This window comes from Heptranchias perlo, chromosome 8, assembly GCF_035084215.1.
Source record: "Heptranchias perlo isolate sHepPer1 chromosome 8, sHepPer1.hap1, whole genome shotgun sequence".
Classification (NCBI taxonomy): Eukaryota; Metazoa; Chordata; class Chondrichthyes; order Hexanchiformes; family Hexanchidae; genus Heptranchias; species Heptranchias perlo.
Genome location: NC_090332.1, coordinates 46,282,912 through 46,310,669, shown reverse-complemented (window position 1 = coordinate 46,310,669; position 27,758 = coordinate 46,282,912). Strand labels below are relative to the sequence as shown.

Here is a 27,758-nt window from a genome sequence, read left to right as displayed (position 1 = left end):
TCCCACAATTGACGGTTATGAGTCGATTGAAAGTACTTTACACCTTTCTTCCCTCCCCCAATACTTTATCATTTAAACACTAATTTTGTAAGCATTGAGTGTAAAATATTTGAATTTTACAAAGGATATAACATTAAGAGTAGGTGAGAGTGAGAGAACTTGTGTTTATATGGGGGTACTTCACAACCAAATTTTTTTTGAAGTGCGGTCATTATTAGGTAGGCAAGTGCAATTTTGTGCATATCATCAGTTTGTCTGCTGTTTTTCTTGTAGTGGAGTAATTTATGTTGGCCAGGGCACTCTTTTTTTAAACTTGGATTTGGGATCTACACCTCTGTCCCAATTTGTACTACCACTTGCAAAGTCATAGAGCACTGAAACTGCTCTGTCTTGAAGGAAAGGTTGTAGTATAATAGCAACCTTAAAGCAGTATCAGAGCTAAGTAACACCATATATATGTTTTTTTTTTATTCACCACACGCTGCAGTCCGTGTGCTGAAGGTACTCCCACAGTGCTGTTGGGTAGGGAGTTCCAGGATTTTGACCCAGTGATGATGAAGGAACGGCGATATATTTCCAAGTCAGGATGGTGTGTGACTTGGAGGGGAACATGCAGATGGTGGTGTTCCCATGCTGCCTTTGTCCTTCTAGGTGGTAGAGGTCGCGGGTTTGGGAGGTGCTGTTGAAGAAGCCTTGGTGAGTTGCTGCAGTGCATCTTGTAGATGGTGTACACAGCAGCCACGGTGTGCCAGTGGTGGAGGGAGTGAATGTTTGAGGTGGTGCATGGAGTGCCAGTCAAGTGGGATGCTTTGTCCTTAATGGTGTCGAGCTTCTTGAGTGTTGTTGGAGCTGCACTCATCCAGGCAAGTGGAGAGTATTCTATCACACTCCTGACTTGTGCCTTGTAGATGGTGGGGAGGCTTTGAGGAGTCAGGAGGTGAGTCACTTGCTGCAGAATACCCAGCCTCTGACCCTCTTTTGTAGCCACAGTATTTATGTGGCTGGTCCAGTTAAGTTTCTGGTCAATGGTAACCCCCAGGATGTTGATGGTGGGGGATTCGCCATTGAATGTCACGGGGAGGAGGTTAGCCTCTTTCTTGTTGGAGATGGTCGTTGCCTGGCACTTGTGTGGTGCGAATGTTGTACTGCTGTCATGGAGTCCACACTGGATAAATGTGCTTGATTCATACAATCACAGAATCTGGATAAAGGCAACCCTACCCATCACAACATGATCCATATATCCAAGAAGTGCAGAGAATAACGTCAATTAAATGACCCATACCATAGAAATTAGGTTGTCAGAAAATAAAATAAAGAGAAGGATATTATAGCTAAGTTATCAACTGCTAAGGTATTTTGACATACCATCACAGAATGTTTTGCTGTGTTTTAGTTAGAAAAGTGCTCATTATAATGCTGTATTTGATTATTTAGGAATATTGGGCCAGATTTTGCTGTCAAAATAACGGTGAGGTTAATGGCACTCGCTATTATTTATGCACGACTTCAGTCGAGGGCAGATGTGACTTAAACTTAAAAATCCAAAAGTTGCTATCCGAGTTGCACCGCTCCGCCATTAACTTGGCAAAAATGGCATCTCACTGTCTGCCCCTCCATTGAAATGCATTGAATGGCATGAAGTTGCTGTATTTGCGTGGTAGAAGCAAACTAAACTTGCCACAGAAAATTAAGTCTTGTCCATTCCAGTCTAAGTACCCTTATAACGACATAAGTGTTAATTACTGACATAAGACCATAAAAGATAGGAGCCAGGAGTAGGCCATTTGGCCCTTCGAGCCTGCACCGCCATTTAATGAGATCATGGCTGATCTGAGTTTTTTTTACCTCAACTCTACTTTCCTGCCTTTTCCCCATATCCTTTGACTCCCTTGCTGATCAAAAATTTGTCTAACTCAGCCTTGAGTGTATTCAGTGACTCAGCCTCCACTGCTTTTTGGGGTAAAGAATTCCAAAGATTCACGACCCTCTGGGAGAAGAAATTCATCCTCATTTCCGTCTTAAACAGGCGACTCCTTATTCTGAGACTATGCCCACTAGTTTTAGATTCCCCCATGAAGGGTAACATCCTCTCAGCATCTATCCTACCAAGTCGCCTCAGAATCTTATGTTTCAAAAAGATCTCTTCTCATTCTTCTAAACTCCAATGAGTATAGACCCAACCTGTTCAATCTTTCCTCGTCAGATAACCCTTCCATACCCGGAATCAACCTAGTGAACCTTCTCTGAACTGCCTCCAACGCAAGTTAGTCTTTCCTTAAATAAGAGCACCAGAACTGTGCGGAGTACTCCAGGTGTGGTCTCACCAGCATCCTGTACAGTTGTAGCACGATTTCCCTGCTTTTATACTCCATCCCCCTAGAAATAAAGGCCATTATTCCGTTTGCCTTCTGGATTACCTGCTGTACCTGTATGTTGACTTTTTGTGTTTCATGTACGAGGGCACCCAGATCCCTCTGTACTGCAGCATTTTGTAGTATTCCTCCATTCTAATAATATTTTGCCTTTTTATTTTTCCTCCCAAAGTGGATGACTTCACATTTTTCCGCCTAATCAGCCAAATTTTTGCCCATTCGCTTAAGCTGTCAATATCCCTTTGCAGACACTTTGTGTCCTCCTCACAACTTGCTTTTCCATCTATCTTTGTATCATCAGCAAATTTGGCCACAATACACTCTGTTGCTTCATCCAAGTCATTGCTATATATTGTAAATAGTTGAGGCCCCAGCACTGATCCCTACGGCACCCCACTAGTTGCAGATTGCCATTTTGAAAATTACCCTTTTGTCCCGACTCTTTGTTTTCTGTTAGCCAATCCTCTATCCATGCCAGTATATTACCCCCAACACCATGAGTTCTTATCTTGTGCAGTAACCTTTTATGTGGCACCTTTATCAAATGCCTTTTGGAAATCCAAATCTACTGCATCCATTGGGCCCCCTTTATCCACCCTGCCCATTACTTCCTCAAAGAACTCTAATAAATTTGTCAGACACTATTTCCCTTTCATAAAACCATGTTGACTTTCCTTGATTGTATTATGAGTTTCCAAATATCCTGCTACTACTTCCTTAATAATGGATTCTAGCGTTTTCCCAATGACAGATGTTCGGCTAACTAGTCTACAGTTACCTGCTTTCTGTCTCACTCCCTTCTTGAATAGGGGTGTTACATTTGCGGTTTTCCAATCCGCTGGGACCTTTCCAGAATCCAGTGAATTCTGGAAGATTACAACCAATGCATCCACTATCTCTGTAGCCACTTCCTTTAAGACCCTCTGATGCAAGCCATCAGGTCCAGGGGACTTGTCAGCCTTTAGACCCATTAGTTTACCTAGTACTTTTTCTCTCGTGATTGTTTGTTTTTAGTTTCCCCCTGTCCCTTTGCCCCTTGATTATCTACGATTATTGGTATGTTATTAGTGTCTTCTACTGTGAAGACAGATACAAAATATCTGTTCAATTCCTCTGCCATTTCCTTGTTTTCCATTATTATTTCCCCAGTCTCATCCTCTAAGGGACCAATATTTACTTTAGCTACCCTCTTCCTTTTTATACACTTGTCAGTAAACTAGCAAGAAATATAAAGACTCTAATAATTTATTTTCTCCCTCTTTATTCTTTTTTTAGTCATCCATTGCTGGTTTTTAAAGTCTTCCCAATCTTCAGGCTTACCAGTAATCTTTGCCACGTTGTATGCTTTTTCTTTTAACCTGATACCATCCTTGACTTCCTTAGTTAGCCATGGTTGGTTCACCCTTTTTGTGGAGTCCTTCCTCCTCACAGGGATATATTTTTGTTGCGAGTCATAAAATATCTTTTTAAATGTTTACTGCTTATCCACCATCATGCCATCTAATCTGTTTACCCAGTCCACTTTAGCCAATTCCGCCCTCATTCCTTTGTAATTGCCCTTATTTAAGTTTAATACAGTGATTTCAGACCCAAGATCCTCGCTCTCAAACTGGATGTGAAATTCTCTCATGTTATGATCACTGCTTCCCAAGGGATCCTTTACCTTGAGAGCGTTAATTAATCCTGTTCCCTGGTTGGTTCCCTGACGTATTGGTCTAAGAAACAGTCCCGAATGCACTCTATGAACTCCTCCTCAGGGCAACTTTTGCCAATTTGATTTATCCAATCTATGTGAAAGTTAAAATCGCCCATGATTATTGCATTACCTTTTTTATTCGTTCATGGGATGTGGGCGTCGCTGGCATTTATTGCCCATTCCTAATTGCCCTTGAGAAGGTGGTGGTGAGCTGCCTTCTTGAACCGCTGCAGTCCGTGTGGTGAAGGTTCTCCCACAGAGCTGTTAGGAAGGGAGTTCCAGGATTTTGACCCAGCGACGAACGACGATATATTTCGGAGTCGGGCTGGTGTGTGACTTGGAGGGGAACGTGCAGGTGGTGTTGTTCCCATGTGCCTGCTACCCTTGTCCTTCTAGGTGGTAGAGGTCACGGGTTTGGGAGGTGCTGTCGAAGAAGCCTTGGCAAGTTGCTGCAGTGCATCCTGTGGATGGTACACACTGCAACCGTTGTGTGCGGTGGTGAAGGGAGTGAATGTTTAGGGTGGTGGATGGGGTGCCAATCAAGCGGGCTGCTTTGTCCTGGATGGTTTCGAGCTTCTTGAGTGTTGTTGGAGCTGCACTTATCCAGGCAAGTGGAGAATATTCCATCACACTCCTGACTTATGCCTTGTAGATGGTGGAAAGGCTTTGGGGAGTCAGAAGGTGAGTCACTCACTGCAGAATACCCAGCCTCTGCCCTGCTCTTGTAGCCACAGTATTTATATGGCTGATCCAGTTAAATTTCTGGTCAATGGTGACCCCCAGGATGTTGGTGGGGATTCGGCGACGGTAATGCCGTTGAATGTCAAGGGGAGGTGGTTATACTCTCTTGTTGGAGATGGTCATTGCCTGGCATTTGTCTGGCGCGAATGTTACTTGCCACTTATGAGCCCAAGCTTGGATGTTGTCCAGGTGTTGCTGCGTGCGGGCACGGACTGCTTCATTATTTGAGGGGTTGCGAATGGACCGCAACACTGTGCGATCATCAGCGAGCATCCCCATTTCTAACCTTATGATGGAGGGAAGGTTCTTAATGAAGCAACTGAAGATGGTTGGGCCTAGGACACTGCCCTGAGGAACTCCTTCAGCAATGTTCTGGGGCTGAGTTGATTGGCCTCCAACAACCACTACCATCTTCCTTTGTGCTAGGTATGACTCCAGCCAGTGTAGAGTTTTCCCCCTGATTCCCATTGACTTCAATTTTACTAGGGCTCCTTGGTGCCACACTCGGTCAAATGCTGCCTTGATGTCAAGGGCAGTCACTCTCACCTCACCTCTTGGAATTCAGCTCTTTTGTCCATGTTTGGACCAAGGCTGTAATGAAGTCTGGAGCCGAGTGGTCCTGGCGGAACCCAAACTGAGCATCGGTGAGCAGGTTATTGGTGAGTAAGTGCCGCTTGATAGCACTGTCGATAACACCTTCCGTCACTTTGCTGATGGTCAAGAGTAGACTGGGCGGTAATTGGCCGAATTGGATTTGTCCTGCTTTTTGTGGACAGGACATACCTGGGCAATTTTCCACATTGTCTGGTAGATGCCAGTGTTGTAGCTATACTGGAACAGCTTGGCTAGAGGCACATCTAGTTCTGGAGCACAAGTCTTCAGCACTACAGCCGGGATGTTGTCGGGGCCCATTTGCTGGATCCAGTACACTTGGCCGTTTCTTGATATCACGTGGTGTGAATCGAATTGGCTGAAGATTGGCTTCTGTGATGGTGGGGATATCGGGAGGAGGCCGAGATTGATCGTCCACTCAGCACTTCTGGCTGAAGATGGTTGCAAACGCTTCAGGCTTGTCTTTTGCACTCACGTGCTGGACTCCGCTATCATTGAGGATGGGGATGTTTGCAGAGCCTCCTCCTCCCGTTAGTTGTTTAATTGAGGAAAAAAGGGTGTAAAAGAAATGACAGCCACCCGTGGCTAAGTAAAGAAATCAAGGATAGTATCCGACTAAAAACAAGGACATATAAGGTAGCCAAACTTAGTGGGAGGATAGAAGATTGGGAATTCTTCAAAAGACAGCAAAAAGTAACTAAAGGATTGATTAAGAAAGGGAAGTTAGATTATGAAAAGAAATTAGCAAAAAATATAAAAACAGATAGCAAGAGTTTCTATAGTTATATAAAAAGAAAAAGGGTGGCTAAGGCAAACATAGGTCCCTTAGAGGATGAGACCGGGAAATTAATGGTGGGAAACATGGAGATGGCAAAAATGCTGAACAAATATTTTGTTTCAGTCTTTACAGTAGAGGACACTAAGAATATCCCAACACTGGACAAACAGGGGACTCTCGGGGGGGAGGAGCTAAATACGATTAAAATCACTCAGGAGATGGTACTCAGTAAAATAATGGGACTCAAGGCGGATAAATCCCCTGGACCTGATGGCTTCCATCCTAGGGTCTTGAGGGAAGTGGCAGTAGGGATTGTGGATGCTTTGGTGATAGTTTTCCAAAATTCCCTGGACTCAGGAGAGGTCCCGGCAGATTGGAAAACTGCTAATGTAACACCGTTATTTAAAAAGGGTAGTAGGCAGAAGGCTGGAAATTATAGGCCAGTTAGCTTAACATCTGTGGTGGGTAAAATTTTGGAGTCTATTATTAAGGAGACAGTAACGGAACATTTAGATAAGCATAATTTAATAGGACAAAGTCAGCATGGCTTCATGAAGGGGAAGTCATGTCTGACAAATTTGCTTGAGTTCTTCGAGGATATAACGTATAGGGTGGATAAAGGGGAACCAGTGGACGTAGTGTATTTAGACTTCCAGAAGGCATTCGACAAGGTGCCACATGAAAGATTATTACTTAAGATAAAAAATCACGGGATTGGGGGTAATATTCTGGCATGGGTGGAGGATTGGTTATCAAACAGGAAGCAGAGAGTTGGGATAAATGGTTCATTTTCGGACTGGCAACCAGTAACCAGTGGTGTTCCACAGGGGTCGGTGCTGGGTCCCCAACTCTTTACAATCTATATTAACGATTTGGAGGAGGGGACCGAGTGCAACATATCAAAATTTGCAGATGATACAAAGATGGGAGGGAAAGTAGAGAGTGAGGAGGACATAAAAAACCTGCAAGGGGATATAGACAGGCTGGGTGAGTGGGCGGAGATTTGGCAGATGCAATATAATATTGGAAAATGTGAGGTTATGCACTTTGGCAGGAAAAATCAGAGAGCAAGTTATTTTCTTAATGGCGAGAGACTGGAAAGTACTGCAGTACAAAGGGATCTGGGGGTCCTAGTGCAAGAAAATCAAAAAGTTGGTATGCAGGTGCAGCAGGTGATCAAGAAAGCCAACGGAATGTTGGCTTTTATTGCTAGGGGGATAGAATATAAAAACAGGGAGGTATTGCTGCAGTTATATAAGGTATTGGTGAGACCGCACCTGGAATACTGCATACAGTTTTGGTCTCCATACTTAAGAAAAGACATACTTGCTCTCGAGGCAGTACAAAGAAGGTTCACTCGGTTAATCCCGGGGATGAGGGGGCGCACATATGAGGAGAGGTTGAGTAGATTGGGACTCTACTCATTGGAGTTCAGAAGAATGAGAGGCGATCTTATTGAAACATATAAGATTGTGAGGGGTCTTGATCGGGTGGATGCAGTAAGGATGTTCCCAAGGATGGGTGAAACTAGAACTAGGGGGCATAATCTTAGAATAAGGGGCCACTCTTTCAAAACTGAGATGAGGAGAAACTTCTTCACTCAGAGGGTGGTAGGTCTGTGGAATATGCTGCCCCAGGAAGCTGTGGAAGCTACATCATTAGATAAATTTAAAACAGAAATAGACAGTTTCCTCGAAGTAAAGGGAATTAGGGGTTATGGGGAGCGGGCAGGAAATTGGACATGAAGCTGAGTTCGGATCGGTCAATGCCCTGTGGGTGGCGGAGAGGGCCCAGGGGCTATGTGGCCGGGTCCTGCTCCGACTTCTTGTGTTCTTTAGATTTGTGGTTGGGATCAGATCAGCCATGATCTTATTAAATGGCGGAGCAGGCTCGAGGGGCCGATTGGCCTACTCCTGCTCCAATTTCTTATGTTCTTATGTTCTTATTGTCCACCATCATTCACGACTGAATGTGACAGGACTGCAGAGCTTTGATCTGATCCGTTGGTTGTGGAATCGCTTACCTCTGTCTATAGCGCCCCCCCCCCCCCCCACCTTATTTCCTGATTTATATTTTGCCCTACAGTGTAACTACTTCCACCAGTGATTTCTTTCCCTTGTTTTTTCTTGCCTCCACCCTAATTGATTCGACATCTTGATCTTCTGAGCCAAGATAATTTCTCACTATTATACCAATTTCATCCTTTATTAACAGAGCTACCCCACCACCTTTACCTTTTTCCTATCCATCCGAAATGTTAAATAACCCTGAATATTTAGCTCCCAACCTTGATCACCTTGCAGCCACGTCTCTGTAATGGTCACAAGATCTTACCCATTTGTTTCCATTTGTGTCGTCAATTCATTTATCTTATTACGAATGCTGCGCAAATTCAGATAAAGAACCTTTAATTTTGTCTCTTTACCATTCTTTCCTACCCCAGCCCCATTTGCTAGTGCACTCTTATGTTTGTACCCTCTGTCCCTTCCTGACACACTCTGTTTATCATTACCCCTGTCGTTTTCCTGTACTACTGCCTTGTCTTTTCTCTTTATCAATCTAAACTTCGCCCCACCTGAACCCTCACTTTTCTCCACCACCCTCCCCCCCCCCCCCAACCTTTTTAGTTTAAAGGCTTCTCTACTGCCCTAGTTATTCGGTTCGCCGGAACACTGGTCCCCGCATGGTTCAGGTGAAGCCCATCCTAACGGAACAACTCTTTTTCCCCCAATACTGGTGCCAGTGCCCCATGAATCAAAACCCACTTCTCCCACACCAGTCTTTGAGCCACGCATTCATCTCTCTGATCTGATTTACCCTGTGCCAATTTGCTCGTGGTAATCCAGAGATTATTACCTTTTGTGGTTCTGCTTTTTAATTTAGTCCCTAGCTGCTCAAACTCATTTAGCAGAACCTCTTTCTTAGTCCTACCTATGTCGTTGGTACCTTTGCGGACCATGACAACTGGATCCTCCCCCTCCAAGTTCCTGTCCTGAGGAGATGTCCTTAACCCTGGTACCAGGTAGGCAACACAGCCTTCGGGACTTTCGCTCTTGGCTGCAGAGAATAGTTTCTATCCCTCTAACTATACTGTTGTCTACGACAACTACATTCCTTTTTACTACCCCCGCCCCCCACCCCCCCCCACTTGAATGGCTCCCTGAACCATGGTGCCATGGCCAGTTTGCTCATCCTCCCTGCAGTCCCTGCACTCGTCCAAAGGACTGCAAGAACCTCTTATCTATTGGACAAGTGCAGAGGCTGAGGCTCCTGCAATGCTACCTCCTGGATCCCCGAACCTGCCTCACTCGCAGACAGACCCTCCTGTCCCTGACCACGTGCCAATTCTATGGTATTTAGTCTAAGGGGTGTGACTGCCTCTTGGATCAAAGTGTCCAGGTAACTTTCCCCCTCCCTGATGCATCGCAACATCTGCAGCTTGGACTCCAGCTCCTCAACTCAGAGCCGAAGTTCCTTGAGCTGCAGACGCTTCCAACAGATGTAGTTGCCCTGGACAAAATTGTCCGGTAACTCCCACATATTGCAGTTGCAACACATCCACTGCCCTGTCACAACTATTTTATTTAATTGATTACTTCAATGCCAATCAAATTATTTTTAGATTGAACCAAGCACTAGCCTTGTTTAATTTGTTAAATTAAGTTTAGGTTTTTTTTAAAATTTAGTTACTTAGCCCACAGTCCTAAGAAAGAAGAAAATAGAAGAGATACCACCAATCACCTACCTGCCTTATCTGTGACGTCACACTGCAGTTTTGTTTTGTTGACTGAACAGTGCCTATCAACCTCTGACACTGAAAATTAACTATTACAAGTGTAGTGTCTCATTCCTTCGGGTTTCAAATGTTGTCTCATTCCTTCGGGTTTCAAATGTTGGAGATTTTAAAAATGTTAAATTTTTAAAAAATTTTTCCTTTTGTCTCTTTTTTTCTCTCAATCCAATCTTTCTTTCCCTCTCTATTTCTCTTTCTGTACTTGATTTGACATTGAATTCACCCACTCTAATTTACACTTCCTTCTCAGCCCTTGCGCTATTAATTTCACACTCCTTCAATTTGATTAGTTAAGGAGGTACACAGTTGCTTGCCCTGTTCACTCAGGTCCTAGATACCCTATTTCCCTCTCTGCGACATTATCAGCTCGCACTTTCAGCAACTTGCCATGCAAAAAATTTAAAAACCTAAACGTGTACGGGTAGACACCATTAGATGACCCGCCATAGCAAATTATGGCCCATTAACTTTTCCTTCACTATGACTAATTTAAAATTTATTGGAAGTATTTACATTTTGGTTTGTTAGTGTGACTAAGAACACAGTCCATGGTTAGCCTGAGCCACAGGACTCACTGGGCTGATAAAATAAATAAGCTAATTTATTAAAGCTTCAGTATTGAAGTAAAGCCAAAGGTTTGTGGATATATTCCTTCCGCTCCCCAATTGGAATTTTTGGGAAATATTTTAGAATTGAAGAAAATTGTGGGGTTGCACAGTTTTAGTATTGCGTGTGTGTGTGTACTTAGATTCTACAAATTTGTTTTCTCTCCTAACTTTTGTTGGATTTGTAATTTGAGTTAACAAAATGTTTTTATTTCCTCCATGCTGCATTCAGATTGCACACTGTGAAGAATTGCATCTTCATGCAGAAAATCTGTCCAGACGTGTTTGGGAACTGCTAATGCTTCTTCCTACCTGTCCAAACATGCTGCAAGCTTTTCAAAACATCTCTGAAGAACAGGTGAGGCAACCATTGCATGTTTCCTCTTACTTTGAAATTTTACAATGATTTTTTTGTAGTATTAATGCATGTTTCTCGCTGCAGGAAGTCAGGATTATAATAGAAAGGTACCTTAGTGCTTTTGTTATCTTGGAGCTGTTGGCTGCAAATTATTATAATTTAATGCACTGTATGATGCATGTGTTTAATGCTTTCACATTTAATTAGTTGATGGGCATGGTAGTGTAATGGTTATGTTACACGACTAATAATCCAGAGGACTTGTGCTCACATCCAACCATGGCAGTGTAAGAATTGAATATTAAAAAAAAAACTGGAAATGGAAAGTAAAAGTGATTATGAAGCTTTTGGATTGTCATAAAAACCCGACTGGTTCACTGATGTCCTTTTGGGATTGAAAATCATCGTCCTTACATAGTCTGGCCTATACATGACTCCAGTCCCACACCAACGTGGTTGACTCTTAACTGCCACTTTGAATTGGCCCAGCAAGCCACTTAGTTGTACCAAACCAGTAGAAAGAAAAACCGGATGGACCACTCGGCTGTGACCTAAGCACCGAATCAGGACACGTAAAATTTGTTTCATTTATCCAGCCCACAAAAAGTAAAATAGCCTGAGGTTCATCCACATGGAGGCCTAGAGTCACATATGGTTTTCTCCTGAGGTTGAGGGTGGGGTGGGGGCAGTAGTGGGTCTTCCAACAGCATTTTTAAAAAAAAAGTTGTAACCTTTTAATTTAAAAAGAAGAAAATATAACTGGTTTGAATAAATAAAAATAATGTTTGAATTGTCTTACTTAAGGAGAATGCCATGTCTGTTTCTAAAAGCCATATGTAGGCCCAGTACAGCTCACAGAATGCATAAATTATTCAATCCTCTTTGTGTACCGAATTTTCTGACATTCGTTCATGGTTGTATATTTCAACGTTATAGAATCATAGAAGTTTACAACATGGAAACAGGCCCTTCGGCCCAACATGTCCATGTCGCCCAGTTTATACCACTAAACTAGTCCCAGTTGCCTGCACTTGGCCCATATCCCTCTATACCCATCTTACCCATGTAACTGTCCAAATGCTTTTTAAAAGACAAAATTGTACCCGCCTCTACTACTGCCTCTGGCAGCTCGTTCCAGACACTCACCACCCTTTGAGTGAAAAAATTGCCCCTCTGGACCCTTTTGTATCTCTCCCCTCTCACCTTAAATCTATGCCCCCTCGTTATAGACTCCCCTACCTTTGGGAAAAGATTATGACTATCTACTTTATCTATGCCCCTCATTGTTATTAACATTCTTTAATGTTTTTCTATTGAAGGGCAATGATGGACTTTGTTGGAAGGACTTGCTTCGAATAAAAAGTCCTCATAAACTTCTGTATGCTCTCGAAATTATTGAGGCCTTGGGGAAACCTAACAGGAGAATAAGAAGAGCATCTACGGTAATTGAAATGTTTGTTTACTTCATGTAGATCTCTTTATTTTGGAAAATTATGACCATGCAAGTAATGTCAAACAGTGACTGAGAAATCTCTTTCAATAATGCAGTGATATTTAAAAAGTGAACATGGAATTTGGCTTTATGCTGAAATAAAAACAGAAAATGCTCAGCTGGTCGTCGACCTGAAACCTTCCTCTACCTTCCTCTCTTCACAGATGCTGCCTTACCTGCTGAGTGTTTCCAGCATTTACTGTGTTTATTTTAGATTTCCAGCATCTGCAGTGTTTTGCTTTTTGGATTTTTGCTGTGTGTTTTTGACTAAATATATAACCGTGGTCATCCAGTTCTTCCTACCAACATTTCCTTGGCACCTTAAAATATTTTTAGCTGTACTTGTGTTCACTAAGGTGAAGGTTTTCAGCTATAGGGAATGGGATATTGCTTCTTTTCACACCAAGTGCCTGCATCACAACAAACCTGTCAGTGACCACCATATCTACCACTACATAATCGCATTTCATTTTGTAAGTAGCTGGCAAAACTCTGAGACAAAAAAGTTCCAAAGAACAGTGTCTCTTGTATGCATCACATCAAGAATTGAAAGAATAGTGTTCTAATAACTATCCCATTGAATCCTCTCTTTATTGTTATACGCTAGTGCAGTACACTTTCCCATCCCCACCGTTTTAAAAAAAAAATCCAAATACAGAAAGTATAAAACCATTTTACACCATAAATAAATGAATGTTTTAAATGTTTATTTTTAGATTGCTGTCTTGTGATTATTGAATTATTGCAATTAATTTTTGATACAACTTTATTTCAGGGTAGCTACAGTGACCTATATCCTGATTCGGATGATTCAAGTGAAGATCAGATAGAGAACAGTAAAAATTCTTGGAGTTGCAAGGTTTGTTTCATGCTTTCTTAAAACGGAGTGAGTATGACACCACTGTGTCAGCCAATAAGTTGGGAGATGGAGCGGGACTCTCAATCAAAACAGAATCTATTTACTCAGCAAACAGAGTCTATTTAAAGAGTCTGTACAAAGTACAGTAAACAGTCTCCCGATAAAAGCAGGATTATTTCTCCAGGAAAATGCAGTGAATGGAGGATAATTAATAATACAAATTCTGTACCTAAAATCAATCCCAGTTACTTATAGCATATAGTGGTAGATATGGTGGTTACTGGCAATTTGTTGTACATCATTTCAGACCTCTTGAACAAACTATTTCATGGAAAAACTACAAATGCTAGAAATGCACAGCTGGTCTTGTCTTCATGTGGCAGAGAAAAGACAGATTAATGTTTCAGGCTGAGATCCTTCAACAGAAGTTCATAATTCTCATGAAGGAAAATTACCAGAAATGTTGCTGTCTTCTTCACATGCCAATGGCCTGCTGTACATTTTCAGCATTTTCTATCTTTGTTTAATAATCTGGGTGGAATTATATTGTGTTGTTTCCCCGTCTACGTATCTGATAACACAAAATTGTTACCTCAGTGCTTGAACTTAATTGTCCTCTCCTCATCAAGCACTGAATTATTATTTTTGGAGATGGTACCCTAACACATCTGATTTCTTTAAAAAGCTGTTTGTATTACTAATAACTTGGATATTTTACCATCAGGACTGCTCTTAAAGAATGGCAATTCACCCTCAGTATTTTTAAAGTTTTTTTTTGAAAAATGTTTCATTTCAACATTTTGTATCTTTGTTAATGTCTTTTGAACCTAACTCACCAAACCCTTCTACTCTTCCACATGGCCCAGCTTTCTACCATTCGAAGTATAATTTTTTTATACCAAATTGCACTACCTCAAATTTACTGACATTAAATTTCATCTGGCACCTTTTTGCCCATTTCACCATTTTAGCAATGTCCCCTTGCAGCTTCCTTTTGGTGCTCAATTATTTATTATGCCTCCTATTTTAGTGTCGTCTGCCATTTTGGAGACCACCCCCTCCAAATCATTGATGTACATAGTGAGCAGAAGTAGTCGCAGAAAAGAATCCTGTGGGGCAACATTTTCAACTACTCTTGAGAAACTGCCCTTAACTCCCATCCTCTCCCTGTCCTCCCTTCTAAACAGTTTTTAATCCAAGTTGGTAAGATGTACTACTCACCATGTTGCTCATGAGAAGTTCCTGCTGCCTCTAGTAAAGCCTCAATCCTATGCCTATCACTTGTTTAATGACCAACTAATTACCATCCTAATTGGTCGGGGGTGGGGGGGAGGTAAAGTAGTAAGTGGGGTCTTGGGTTGAGATGCCTCCAATATATACACTTGGTGATGGAACATTAAAACCACATCAACCCTCTGTGTGGCAGATTTAGTAATCTGGTATCTGAGCCAAGCAGGTCTGCAGTGCTCGGAGTACTGCTCTAATAGACAAGTCAGTCTGGAGTAGTAAAACTGTAATTGGAGGCTGATATTCCTCCTACTTAATTCTGGATAACTCTTCAAGCCAGTACCATAATGGCTAAGTTGGTCCTGGCTGCCAGTGGGAGCCTTAATAATGAACCCTACTGGTAGACTTTGTTATTTTAGCTCCTTAAACTTCAGCTGTACTCCTGCGCATATTCAGGCTTTTGCTAAAATTGCACCTATGCTTTCTGAACTTATGTGAATGGTGTTTGTCAATACAGAAAGTGTGTACTCTGTCGAGCAACAAAAACTCTATATGTGAATTTCTCAATAGTTTGATTTGGATACTTATAAGCATGCTGATGGCTTTCTGCATGTGTAAGATACCTGGACGACCAAAGAAAAACTAAGTGACCACACGTTATGTAAATAACCATCAATCAATCAGGCACAGGTTTACCTAGTAATGGGAGACTAATTTAGATTTCCTTGTAATCTATTGCAAATTTATTTCTTGTACCACAGTAATTCCAAAAGGCGATTATTACTCTCTTTAGCTATTACAACACTGAGGCATTTTCAATAAGAAGCTGCTGAAATTTTTAATAAGGAACCCCTGTAAATGTTTGTACTTCTGTTGGGGGATGGGGGGGGCTGGGGAAGAGAAGAAATCTGCACATTTGCATGTAACTGCTAGTATTTTTAAATACAAGAGGATATTTTTGTCGACCATATGAGAGGGAATAATCTCTGGGGAATGGGATCAGATGATTGTGAACAGTTTAACTGCACTGGAGATTTGGGCCACAGTTCTTGCTTACATTAGCACTCAATAGCATATGTCCAAAAGGGGCACAGGCATAATACCCTCCCCCTCCATCTCTACCATCCTGAGGTGGTTTACATTTGAAATTTGAAACTCTTAATTTGGCAGGTTTTGCAGAAGCAAATGGGCTGAAATGTAGATTATTTCAATGATAATCCAGTCTCTATTGTCACTCTAATGTGATATGGGATTTTTCTAGCTTCACGCTGAGGTCACAGTCAAACTCTGTTTACGAAACAGCTTTATACCGAGTTAAACACTTCGTAATGCAGTTTGTTTAAAAAAAATTCACCTCCGGAGCCATGGGTCCAGTATGTTTTGCACTGAAGTAGCTGCTGTATAAAGGTTCAGGGTCCTGTTCTGTAAATCCCCACCACTTGACTTTTCAGTCCTAATATACAGGTGGCTCAAATCTAGCCATTCCAATTCATATGCTTATAGCTTGCTAGAACTCAATTTTTCTTAGAGCTGTCAAGTGTTTAAATAATTTTCTACATTTCTAATAGCATTTCACATTTTCTAATAGCACTTGCAAAACCCAAATTGCAGAATAAATGGGTTCTTTCCTGTAGTAGTTGTATTTTAGAGCAGATAAGTAGTAATAAACTACTATTACTACAGCCTTAGCATTAAACAGTGTCTTTCTTTGTGTTGTTGGTTCTAGAGACTTGCTTTGTGTTTTGCTTGCTTAAGTTAACACATTTGTATTTTATTGTGGTATTTGTACTTGGTGCTTGCTCATTTCTAAATATCTGTTGCATTTAGGATCAGAAATGTGTTTGCTTTGCATTGTTCTAAGAGTATATGTGTATTTTTCTAAACATGTAATAGTAAAACTTCAGCTCCTCCACTGATATCACTGTTTTCTTGAATAACTAGTAATTGGAATAAAGTAAGCATTGTAATCTTATTCAAAATTTGGAAATAAACAATAATGATCCAAAAATAAGAGTGTACGAAAGTGCTCTTATTTAAAATGAAAGGGTGTTAGTGATGTAAATTTGCTTCTAAATTTAATACCAAGGCTATGGGGCTATTTGCTAGGTAGCACACTGAAAGGCATTTTGAGTGGATTTCATACCTTTTGAAGTTCCTGCGACCACAGTGAAGATTCCACTGGCAAAAGATTAAGACATCCATCAAACAGTGGCACACACAAACAGTTAAATATTACAAACCAAAAATGTTCTTAACATTCAAAGGACAGTTCAGAAATTCTGAATCACCATTCTGATCAGAGATTTGGAGAGATCAACTGCATAAACACAAATTGGGAGCTGGAACTTTCAGCAGAAGAGGTGATGGCCAGAAGGTTTTCAATACTAACTCCTTCCCATACCCCACCCCCCCCAAAAATTGCCACGGATAAAATAGAGCGGTGGGGAGACAAAGCTTGACAGTTGAATGCAAGATCAACAACAAAAGGAAAATCATGGATACCAGAAGAATATTGGCAGGATTGCTGAAGGAAAAAATTGCATTCACCTGTTGAGTAAGGTGTGGAACTAGAAGGGAACCTCTTGGACAAGTGGCAGCAAGGGACAACTGGGATACGGGCAGCAGAATTTTGAATCTGAAGGTTATTGAAGGTGGAGGATAGGAGGCTGGCCTGGAGAGTATTGGAATAGTCAAGCCTGGAGGTAACACAGGCATGAATGAGGGTTTCAGTAGCAGATGGGCTAATGTAGGAATGGAGTTGATGATGTTATGGAGGTGTAAGTAGGCGGTCGTTGTGATGGAGAGGATACGGCATCGGAAGTTCAGCTTGGTGTTGAATAGAGTGCATGCCATTACAAACAATCTGGTTCAACCTGAGATAGTGGATGGGGAGATGGATGGAATTGGTGGCAAGGGTACGGAGTTGGTGTTGGGGGCTGAAGACTATCTATGCCTTCTATCTCCCAATGTTTAATTGGAGGAAAATGTGGCTCATCCAAGACTAGCTATTAATACATTCATCTCAACTGGTTTTGATCAGTTGATTCTAGGCTTCCCTGGCCAGTGTTGGGACATCACCTTTGGAGCAGTTTGTTGACATTTCTGTTGTATCTAATGCATTCCTTGCTAATTTGCAGTTGCAAACCCCTCTATATTACTCAATTATGTGGCATACAAGAAACTACAAAGATTCCCCAATGTTTACATGTGTCCTTAGCAGTGGTTGCTGGGTAATGATCAGGATTGTAAAGCATTTCTTCCCTCTCCCTACTCGTCCAAGCTCGGAGATACTGTACCTCGTACTACTCGGAGTAAGTAATGGTTGCATCCATCCCAATCAGCCTTTATCCAAAATGCAAAAAAAAGCTGAAAATTCTGTGTTTTTAAAATGTGGCCTGACAATTTTAATCCTACAATTGCCAGAAGCTTGCATGTAATTGAATGTTACTCCATATTGTGTTGTTTTGGTGGTTTTAAGAACTCCAGAAAGAGTTTCTGACACAGCTCCAACTTACTGGGTTATTGTTGCTAACTATATTTATCTATCTACCTTATTTGACATGTTCTCCATGTTTCAGTTTGTTGCTGCTGGGGGTCTTCAGCAATTGCTGGAAATTTTTCTGTCGGGGATTCTAGAGCCCAAAGAGCAAGAATCGTGGACTGTGGTAAGGGCTGATAATTCTAATACCCAATGTGTTTTAATGATTGCATCTATGTTTTATAGAAATGTTACTTTTGTCATAATTGCTGGTACTCTTTTAATAAGGGAAGCCAATTCTGGAATATTTTACTTATTTTTACTTGTTGCAAATGAAAAAGTAGAATTTCTTCATTTACTTGAATTTTTGTAATTATACCGTTTTAATAATTGGTTATTGAAAGGTTCTTTTGGTCTCAATTCGACTTTTAAAAATGTCTGAAGTTGACTTGATTTTTGGATTTGAGATGAAGTAAAAGCTGCGTAGATGGGAAATACAGCGACTTCAGATTTTAATGTTTAATACGTTCTTAAAACCAGAGCAAATTTACTGAAATAAATGTTTTCCCAGCAATTGAGTATTACAAGTGTAACGTTGAATGAAGTGCCATGATGCTTTTCTTAGAAATGTAATCCTTGAGTCATATTGGACAATTTTGTTAATTTGACTACATTTTTGAGTGATATTTCAATTAGCCCCTTAAATCTTATAGAAAGAGAAAACTTTCATCCCGTCATTCTGGCTGGATTTGAACCCAGGTACTCTAGATGAAAGGACAGTATGCTAATACTTTGTTCATGAGATCGTTCGTAATCCCTAGGTTTCAATGGCTCTCATCTATATTTTCAGCAATGATGAAGCATGACATTTTGTTGCAATATATTGCGCACTAGTTGAAGTATTAACAAGAGAGAGTCTAACCACCTCTCCTTGACAGTCACCGAATCCATCATCAACATCCTGGGGGTCACCATTGACCAGAAACTTAACTGGACCAGCCACATAAATACTGTGGCTACAAGAGCAGGTCAGAGGCTGGGTATTCTTCAGCGAGTGACTCACCTCCTGACTCCCCAAAGCCTTTCCACCATCTACAAGGCACAAGTCAGGAGTGTGATGGAATACTCTCCACATGCCTAAATGAGTCCACGCCAACAACACTCGAAGCTCGACACCATCCAGGACAAAGCAGCCCGCTTGATTGGCACCCCATCCATCATCTTAAACATTCACCCCCTCCTCCACCGGCACGCTGTGGCTGCTGTGTGTACCCTCTACAAGATACGCTGCAGCAACTCGCCAAGGCTTCTTCGACAGCACCTCCCAAACTCTCAACCTCTACCACCTAGAAGGATAAGGGCAGCAGGCGGGTGGGAACAACACCACCTGCACGTTCCCCTCCAAGTCACACACCATCCTGACTTGGAAATATATCGCCATTCCTTCATTGTCGCTGGGTCAAAATCCTGGAACTCCCTACCTAACAGCACTGTGGGTGTACCTTCACCACATGGACTGCAGCGCTTCAAGGCGGCTCACCACCACCTTCTCAAGGGCAATTAGATATGGGCAGTAAATGCTGGCCTTGCCAGCGATGCCCATAATCCCATGAATGAATAAAAAAAAATTATGCCAATACAGAGACGTGAAAGAGTTGTAAATGAAGCAGTTCGGTTAAAAACGGAGACTGGTTGTCAAAATGACATTAATCTTCCCCCTAATTTGGAGTTGGGAAGCAACACCTGTATTAAATGCAGTCTGTTTGGAATATAAGCCAGAGCCGTTTGAAACTATTTTTTGTTTAAAGTTCTATATTGTATAAAAAGTTATTTGTATCGGTGCTTCAAGCACAGGTAACAGAAAATAATGCTCAGTCATAATGCTGATTTTGTACTGTTAATGAATGGTTCAGTGCCTCATCTTTCATTTTAAACTTTAAACATTGTGTTTATTTCATATATTTGGCACTCAAAATCTGACACTTCTTTTAAAACCAACATGCTTAAGAATGGAATTTAACTTGGTTATTATCTTTCGTATTCCCAGTGGCAGCTGGACTGCCTTGCCTGTCTGCTGAAGCTAATGTGCCAGTTTGCAGTTGATCCAGCTGACTTGGATCTGGCTTATCACGATATTTACGCCTGGTCCGGTGTATCAGACAGTCATAGAAAAAGGACTTGGCCTGGTAAATCAAGGAAAGGAGCTGGTGATCACGGGAAAGGATTACCTATACCCCGTTTGACTGAGGTTAGTGCCTTTAATTCTTTTGCTATTTTATCAAGCTTGTCCTATACATTTATTTGTCTATTATACTTTGTATAAGACCAAATATAACTCTCATATTTCTGTTTTAGGTATTTCTCGGTCTGGTACACGGGTCTAGTTTGATTTATCGATTAATGTCTGTTGCTTACACCTATAACAACTTGGCCCATAGGTAACTGCATGCAATTTTTAATTATTTAAATAATATTTGTGTGCTTCATGCAATGGTTCAACAAGAGAGTCCTCCCAAATATTTTGAGTTCAAAATGTTGTATTTGTAACTAATTCTGTTTTCACTCATAATTTAAGAAGCAGCCTATTTTTCAATTTCTTTTTTTATTAAAAATGTAGGGTGCTTAAAGCTCAGTCTGATCACCGATCAAGGCATGAGGGTAGGTTATCCTTCAATTTATATAATATAACATTAATTAGCTTTAATATTTGGGAATTTACAGTGTACAATTTATTCATAGCAGTGTTTGGTCTCACAATTTGTTTGAAACCGCTCTATCCATTAAAATTAATTTTTTTAAAAAAAATTCAGAATTGAGAATTATTGAGTCCTTCACTACGATAAGTGCCCAGGCATTATAAAGAAAACATTTAAACTGCTAACAAATTACATCAGAAACAATTGAAATATAAATTGGACTTTGTAATTTATTACTGATAACACCTTTTATGTTTTGAGTGTTTACATCTACTTGGGGAGGGGAAAGTTTATAAATGGGTCTCCTCTTGGTACTAACTAATATGTGGCTTAAAACCTTTTATATATTTTGAGTATGTTTGCCTCTCCTTCTTACTAAACAATTTCTTATTTTACCTTCCAGTTACTCATTATGCCATGTGGCTATTAGTGAGTTGGGCTCACTGTTGTTCGCTGGTGAAATCCAGCCTGGCAGACAGTGAACATTTACATGAGTGGCTGAAAAAACTCACTCTTCTTGTACCGGAGGTAAGGTGTTAAGCCTCAAACTTAAATATACAATAATCTATGAATATGACTAGTTTAAAATTTTTGGGGGCTATAATTGAAATTTTTCTATTTGCTTGTGTAAGTTGGCTGGTTCTTTTATGTTGTTTAACTTCAGATATTTTGTCAAAAACTGACTTTTTGTTCCAGACTTCAGTTCGACATGAAGCTTGCAATGGACTGTACAAGTTGTGCCTATCAGGTTTGGATGGTGGAGAATCAATAAATCGCTCTTTCCTTTTACTAGCTGCATCAACATTACTTAAGTTTCTTCCTGATGCCCAAGCTTTGAAGCCTGTCCGGGTAAGAGTTGCTTTGATCAGTTGCAGGGTATGGAGGTAGTTGCTGTCCATTTGGAAAACTGCAAAATGCTTAGGGGTACTCTATTAACTCTTTTGGTGCTGGGTGTCTTTAGGGTTTTCAAAATAACTGGCTGTGTTAAAGATATGTAACCAGAGGAGGTTCTGTATTGTAGCATGTTGGAGTGGTGAGATTCAGACCTAAATTTTCAGTCCAGTGAGTTCAAAGGTGACACCTTTGGGGAAAGAGCCATCCATGGGCTGCTTGCAATTCCTGTTAACTGGTTGAGGCCTAGGAGCATGTTGCTTACTGTCAGCCATAAATAGCTGTTGACCAAAGGGATTTGAGTATGGGGAGAAAACAAAGGAAGTTTTACCTCAATTTTTTCCTTTAACAATTACTACTATTTAACCAGAATAAGCTCACTGTTTCAAATTGTTGAGGCCCTGGGATAACCTCGCAGAAGCATAATGCTACATATTGCAGAAAAATGTCAAATAATATTTGTTTCTAATTGTGTGAAGTTCCTGTTAATCCAATTTTTAATTCAAATGTTAAGTGGTAATTTGTTTGAAGTCTACTGTATGTATTCTAAAATCCTGAAGAGACAGCTGTACGATTATTCTTTTAGGCATAATACTGCGTAAAGTGAATTTCAGGAGAAAACGTAATAAAAATGGAAGTCTAGTTGTGCACAAGAAATGTGAACTTAACAGTGCAGCATTGCTTTTAAAACAGTTATTCTTTATTTTCAGGAGGTAGATTATGAAGAGGAGCCAGTATTGCGAGCAGGTTGCAAGGAATATTTCTGGTTACTTTGTAAACTGATTGATAACATTCATGTAAAAGATGCCAGTCAGGTATGCAGTTGTGACTCCTTTTGCTCCCTCATGTTGAAAAATAATGACCTACCAATAGCCTGCTCTTTCAACTATGTGCCGACACTAATTTTCATAATCCGAATAGTGAATTTCTTCTATGTTTTTCTTTGTCTTTAGCGTATATTGCTAAAAGTTGCTTTAATCCATCCACCTTCTCAGGATATGGGGTAGGATATTTAGGACTAAGATGAGGAGAAATTTCTTCACTCCGAGGGTGGTGAACCTATGGAATTCTCTACCACAGAAGGCTGTGGAGGCCAACTCACTCAATATATTTAAGAAGGAGCTAGATAGATTTCTAGACACAAGGCATCAAGGGGTATGGGGAGAGAGCGGGAATATGGTATTAAGATCGAGGATCAGCTATGATCATATTGAATGGCGGAGCAGGCTCGAAGGAACAAATGGCCTACTCCTGCTCCTATTTTCTATGTTTCTATTATTTTTCTATTATATTTTAAAGCTTTAGTGGATTAAATCAACTTTTAGCAATTTGTGATCAGGCCTGAAAATACAACATAGAAGAAACTTACTATGTTAAGTCATGTTTGAAGACTCTTTGCTTATCAGCTCAATTTATTTGAAAGTGGCGATTAAAAATTTGAACATGTGAGAATCCGAAGATAAACTCGTCTCCAGTTAAACTTGATTTTACTTCCACTTTACTAGATAAAGTCTCTTCCCGGGTTATAGACTTGCATGTTAATTGGTCTTCAGCCAGGACTGTCATCCCAGCTGACTTTTTCCTCAAAGGAAATGATTTTCTTTAACTTATGTGAAATGTTTTAACAGTAATCCATCTAAAAGATCTATCAGTATTGATTTATAGTAACAATTGCTGTTTACACATTAAAATTTCCTCATTTCATTTAATAATAGAACTTATTTCGGATTTGTTGGAACAAAATATTGAATACTGAGTAAATTCTACCAAATTTTGAAATCACCAGAAGCTTGAAATAAATTGTAGCTTCTTTCTCGTCAAAGAATCTCATGAATTTCTTAACTATTTTACTTATTACAAATATTGAGTCTGCATGCACTTCCTGTTTAACACTTGCTTCCTTTAATACTTTTTTTGTCACAGTCAGGGTGCTTTTCTGTTCCATAGAATTACATAGATCGCATAGAATTTACAGCACAGAAACAGGCCATTCAGCCCAACAGGTCCATGCCGTGTTTATACTCCACACGAGACCCCTCCCTCCTTCACCTAACCCTATCAGCATATCCTTCTGTTCTTTTCTCTCTCATGTGTTTATCTAGCTTCCCCTTAAATGCATCTATGCTATTCGCCTCAGCTACTCCTTTTGGTAAGGAGTTCCGCATTCTAACCGCTCTCTGGGTAAAGAGGTTTCTCCTGAATTCCCTATTGGATTTATTTAGTGACTATCTTATGTTCATGGCCCCTAGTTCTGGTCTCCCCCGCACAGTGGAAACATCTTCTCCATGTCTACCCTATCATACCCTTTTATCTTAAAGGCCTCTATCAGGTCACCTCTCGGTCTCTTTCTTTTCTAGAGGAAAAAAGCCTCAGCATGCTCAATCTTTCCTGATTAAATATATCCTCTCAGTTCTGGTATCATCCAAGTAAATCTTTTTTGCATCTTTTCCAGTGCCTCTATATCCTTTTTATAATATGGAGACCAAGGTTCTACACAAATTTAACATAACCTCTGCTTTTCTATCCCTCTAGCGCTTGGTTTGCTTTTTTTATGGCCTTATTAGCCTGCATCACTACTTTTAGTGTTTTGTGTATCTGTACCCCCAGATCCCTCTGCTTCTCTACCCCACTTAGAGTCTTATCCAAGCAGTATGTGGCCCCCTTATTCTTCCTACCAAAATGTAATACCTGACACTTCTCTATATTGAAATTAATTTTGCCAATTACACGCCCAGTCTGCAAGTTTATTAATATCTTCCTGTATTTTGTTGCAGTCCTCCTCCTTAGTATTAACTATACCCCCCAATTTGGTGTCGTCCGCAAATTTTGAAATTGTACTCCAGAGTCCAAATAGTTTATGTAAATAGTGAACAGTGGTCCCAGCACCGATCCTTGTGGTACACCACTTCCCACCTTTTGCTAGTCTAAGTGACTACCTTTAACCCCCTACTTTCTGTTTTCTGTTCTTTAGCCAGCTTGCTATCCATTCTGCTACTTGTCCCCTGACTCCACATGCTCTGACTTTAGTCATGAGTCGACTATATGGTATCTTATCAAAGGCCTTTTGAAAATCCAAACATATTACATCTATTGCATTACCCTTGTCTACCCTTTCTGTTACTTCTTCAAGGAATTCAATGAGGTTGGTCAAGCAAGACCTTCCCTTTTGAAATCCATGCTGACTATTCTTTATTATGTTTTTGGTTGCTGGATGTTTTTCTGTTGCATCTTTGAGTAAAGATTCCAGTATTTTTCCTATCACCAATGTTGAGCTTACTGGTCTACAGTTCCCTGGACTGATTCTATCTTTTTTAAATATAGGAATCACATTAGCTGTCTGCCAGTCCTCTGGCACCATTCCTTTTCCTAATGAATTTTTATATATATGTAATAGTGCCTCTGCTGTCTCTTCCCTAACTTCTTTTGATATGCGTGGATGCAATCCATCCGGACCAGGGGTTTTATCCTCTCTAAGTTTGATTAGTTTATCAATTATCTCCTCCCTTTCTATCTTAAATGTCTTTGTATATCTTTTTTGATCTCTTCTTCTAATGTCATGCCCACCTTGTTAGTCTCCCTGGTAAATACTGAGGCAAAGCAATTATTTAATATTTCTGCAGTTTTGTTGTCATTACCTGTGAGTTAATCTTGTGTATCCCTTAGTGGTCCTATCCCTATCCTGATTTTTCTTTTGTTATTTGTGTCTGTGGAATACTTTATTTCTTTTTATATTCCTTAATAATTTAGTTTTGTAATTTCTCTCTGCCTTCCTAATTGTTCTTTTTAACTTCTTTCCTAACCTTTTCGTATTCCCTTTTGTCATCCTCCCCTTTGTTGTTGATGTACTTAGTGCATGCCTTTATCTTCAGTTTCAAGTTTGCCCTGATTTCTTTATTCATCCATGGTGTATCATTACTGGCTAGTTTGTTCTTTTTAGTGGGATATAGTTCTCCTGGACTCTCATCACCATTTTAAATGTTTCCCACTGCTGTTCTATTTCTTTGTCAGTAATTTTTTCCCGTTTATTTTCCTTAGTCCCCTTAAAATCAGCTTTTTTCCGATTTATTACTTTGGTCTTTGTCTTACTTATGTCCTTCTCAATCTTTATCTTAAACCTTATGTTGTGATCGCTACTGCCTAGATGTTCCCCTACACTTACTTCTTTTATATGTTCTGGTTCATGATCCATTACTAGATCCAGCAGTGCTTCCTCTCTTGGGCTTTTTGCATACTGAGTAAGAAAGGAGTCCTGCACACACTGTAAAAACTCCATTTACTGTACCCCTTTACCGACCTCTTGCCAGTTTATTTGGGGATAGTTAAAATCTCCCATGATTATTCTATGTCCTTTACTCATTTCACATATTTGCTTATATATTTCTTTCTGCACCTCCTTTCCACAATTAGGCGGACTGTAGAATACCCCTAATGGCATGATCGATCCCTTATCTTTTTATTTCAATCCATATGGATTCTGTTTCTATCCTTCTGCTAATTATATCCCTTTTTTTCTACTGCCATTATGTTATCACTAATTAGTACAGCTACTCCACCCCCCCCACCACTTTTTCCTTCCCTATCCTTTCTGATTATGTTATAGCCTGCAATATTTAGTTGCCAGCCCTGTGTTTTTTATGTAGCCATGTTTGTTATTCCTACTACATCTGGTTCCTCGCTATGGATTATTGCTTCCAGTTCCCCCATTTTATTTTGGACGCTGTGTACATTACTGTTCAGTTTGTCTTCAATAATTCCTTTTACTTTATTTTTAACAGTCCATTTATACTTTTTTATAACTGCATTTATTCCTTGAACGTTTGTTACCTTTATTCCTTACTCTGGTCTGATGTTTACATTCATCTCCTGTTTCTTATCTTTTTAGGCTTTTGTTATTGCTACCAGATCCCTCTCCCCATCTTGCTAGTTTAAAACCTTATCCACCTTCCTATTTATCCTTTCCGCGAGGATTCTGGTTCAGGTGGAGCCTGTCCCAGCAGTACAGCTCTTTTCTGTCCCAGTACTGGTGCCTGTGTCCCATGAAATGGAACCACTCCTACCCACATGTTCACCTTTCAGATCTGCCTATGCCAATTAACACGTTGCTCGGGTTATAAACCTAAGATTACCACCCGTGAGGTCCTGCTTTTTAATTTAGTTCCTAGCTTAGGTTCCCTTAGCAAGACCTCCCGCTTGTTCTTCCTTATGTCATTGGTGCTGACATGGACCACAACAGCTGAATCCTCCCCCTCCCTTTCTAAGTTCCTCTTCAGTTGCTCCAAGATGTCCTTTACTCTTGCACCAGGTAGACAACGCACCCTCCTGGACTCTCAGTCGCGACTGCAGAGGACGCTATCTATCCTCCTGATTATAGAAACCCCTATGGCTTCAACCTTTCTATTCTGCTCGTTCACCACCACCCCCCCCCCCCCCCCCACCACCTTGGACTGCCTCATGCGTCACGGTGCCATTGTTAACATTCTGGGCATCCTCCCTGCAGCCTTCGTTCTTATCCTCACGGGTATCAATTACCTCGTATCCATTGGATAGGACCAGTGTTTGTGGGACCTCCTTCTCTATCTCCCCCTCCCTTATGTGGCGTAGTGTCTTGAAGTCGCACTGCAGCTCAGACTCTGGACCGGAGTTTCTCAAGCCAGAGACATTTACTGCAGATGTGGCAATCTGGGCCAGTCTTGCTGTCCACAAACTTCCACATATTACAGTCCTGACAGTCCATTGATTTTATTTGCCCCTTTGCTTCTGCATTACTTGGTCTCCATATTGCCTTACTTATCTTTTGAGATCTCCAAAGTTAGTCTCCTGCCGAGGGGACCAGCTTGCATAATTTGGGTAGGTTTAATTGAACTTTCAAAAATATTTTAAACTTTCAAAACTTAATGAGCTCCTGCATTGTCAAGCTGGTCCTATGCATTCGCCCCACTCCAAGCTAGTTACACAGCCCACATGCCTGTTCGGCTAGCATTTTCCACCAAATCCTGCTGCTGTGCTCTGGCCTCTGCATCCAGCTACCACCACTTCCTCCTTCTTCTTCCTCCTCCCTCCTCCTCCTTCTCCTTACCTCTTCCTCCTTCTCCTTACCTCTTCCTCCTTCTCCTTACCTCTTCCTCCTTCTCCTCCTTACCTCTTCCTCCTTCTCCTC

At 40.7% G+C, this 27,758-nt stretch overlaps 1 protein-coding gene across 4 annotated transcripts in view; it reads left to right on the top strand.

Moving 5' to 3' along the window:
* Nucleotides 1-27,758, top strand: part of usp34 (ubiquitin specific peptidase 34) — a 247,547-nt gene that overhangs the window by 95,851 nt on the left and 123,938 nt on the right. For all 4 annotated transcript variants that reach the window (XM_067989067.1, XM_067989065.1, XM_067989066.1 and 1 more), the window contains exons 29-38: nucleotides 10,833-10,958; nucleotides 12,278-12,400; nucleotides 13,226-13,309; nucleotides 18,115-18,201; nucleotides 20,062-20,262; nucleotides 20,370-20,452; nucleotides 20,632-20,672; nucleotides 21,114-21,238; nucleotides 21,407-21,559; nucleotides 22,312-22,416. In XM_067989067.1, coding sequence (XP_067845168.1) covers nucleotides 10,833-10,958; nucleotides 12,278-12,400; nucleotides 13,226-13,309; nucleotides 18,115-18,201; nucleotides 20,062-20,262; nucleotides 20,370-20,452; nucleotides 20,632-20,672; nucleotides 21,114-21,238; nucleotides 21,407-21,559; nucleotides 22,312-22,416 — 1,128 coding nt within the window. The remainder of the gene's footprint in view (nucleotides 1-10,832; nucleotides 10,959-12,277; nucleotides 12,401-13,225; nucleotides 13,310-18,114; nucleotides 18,202-20,061; nucleotides 20,263-20,369; nucleotides 20,453-20,631; nucleotides 20,673-21,113; nucleotides 21,239-21,406; nucleotides 21,560-22,311; nucleotides 22,417-27,758) is intronic.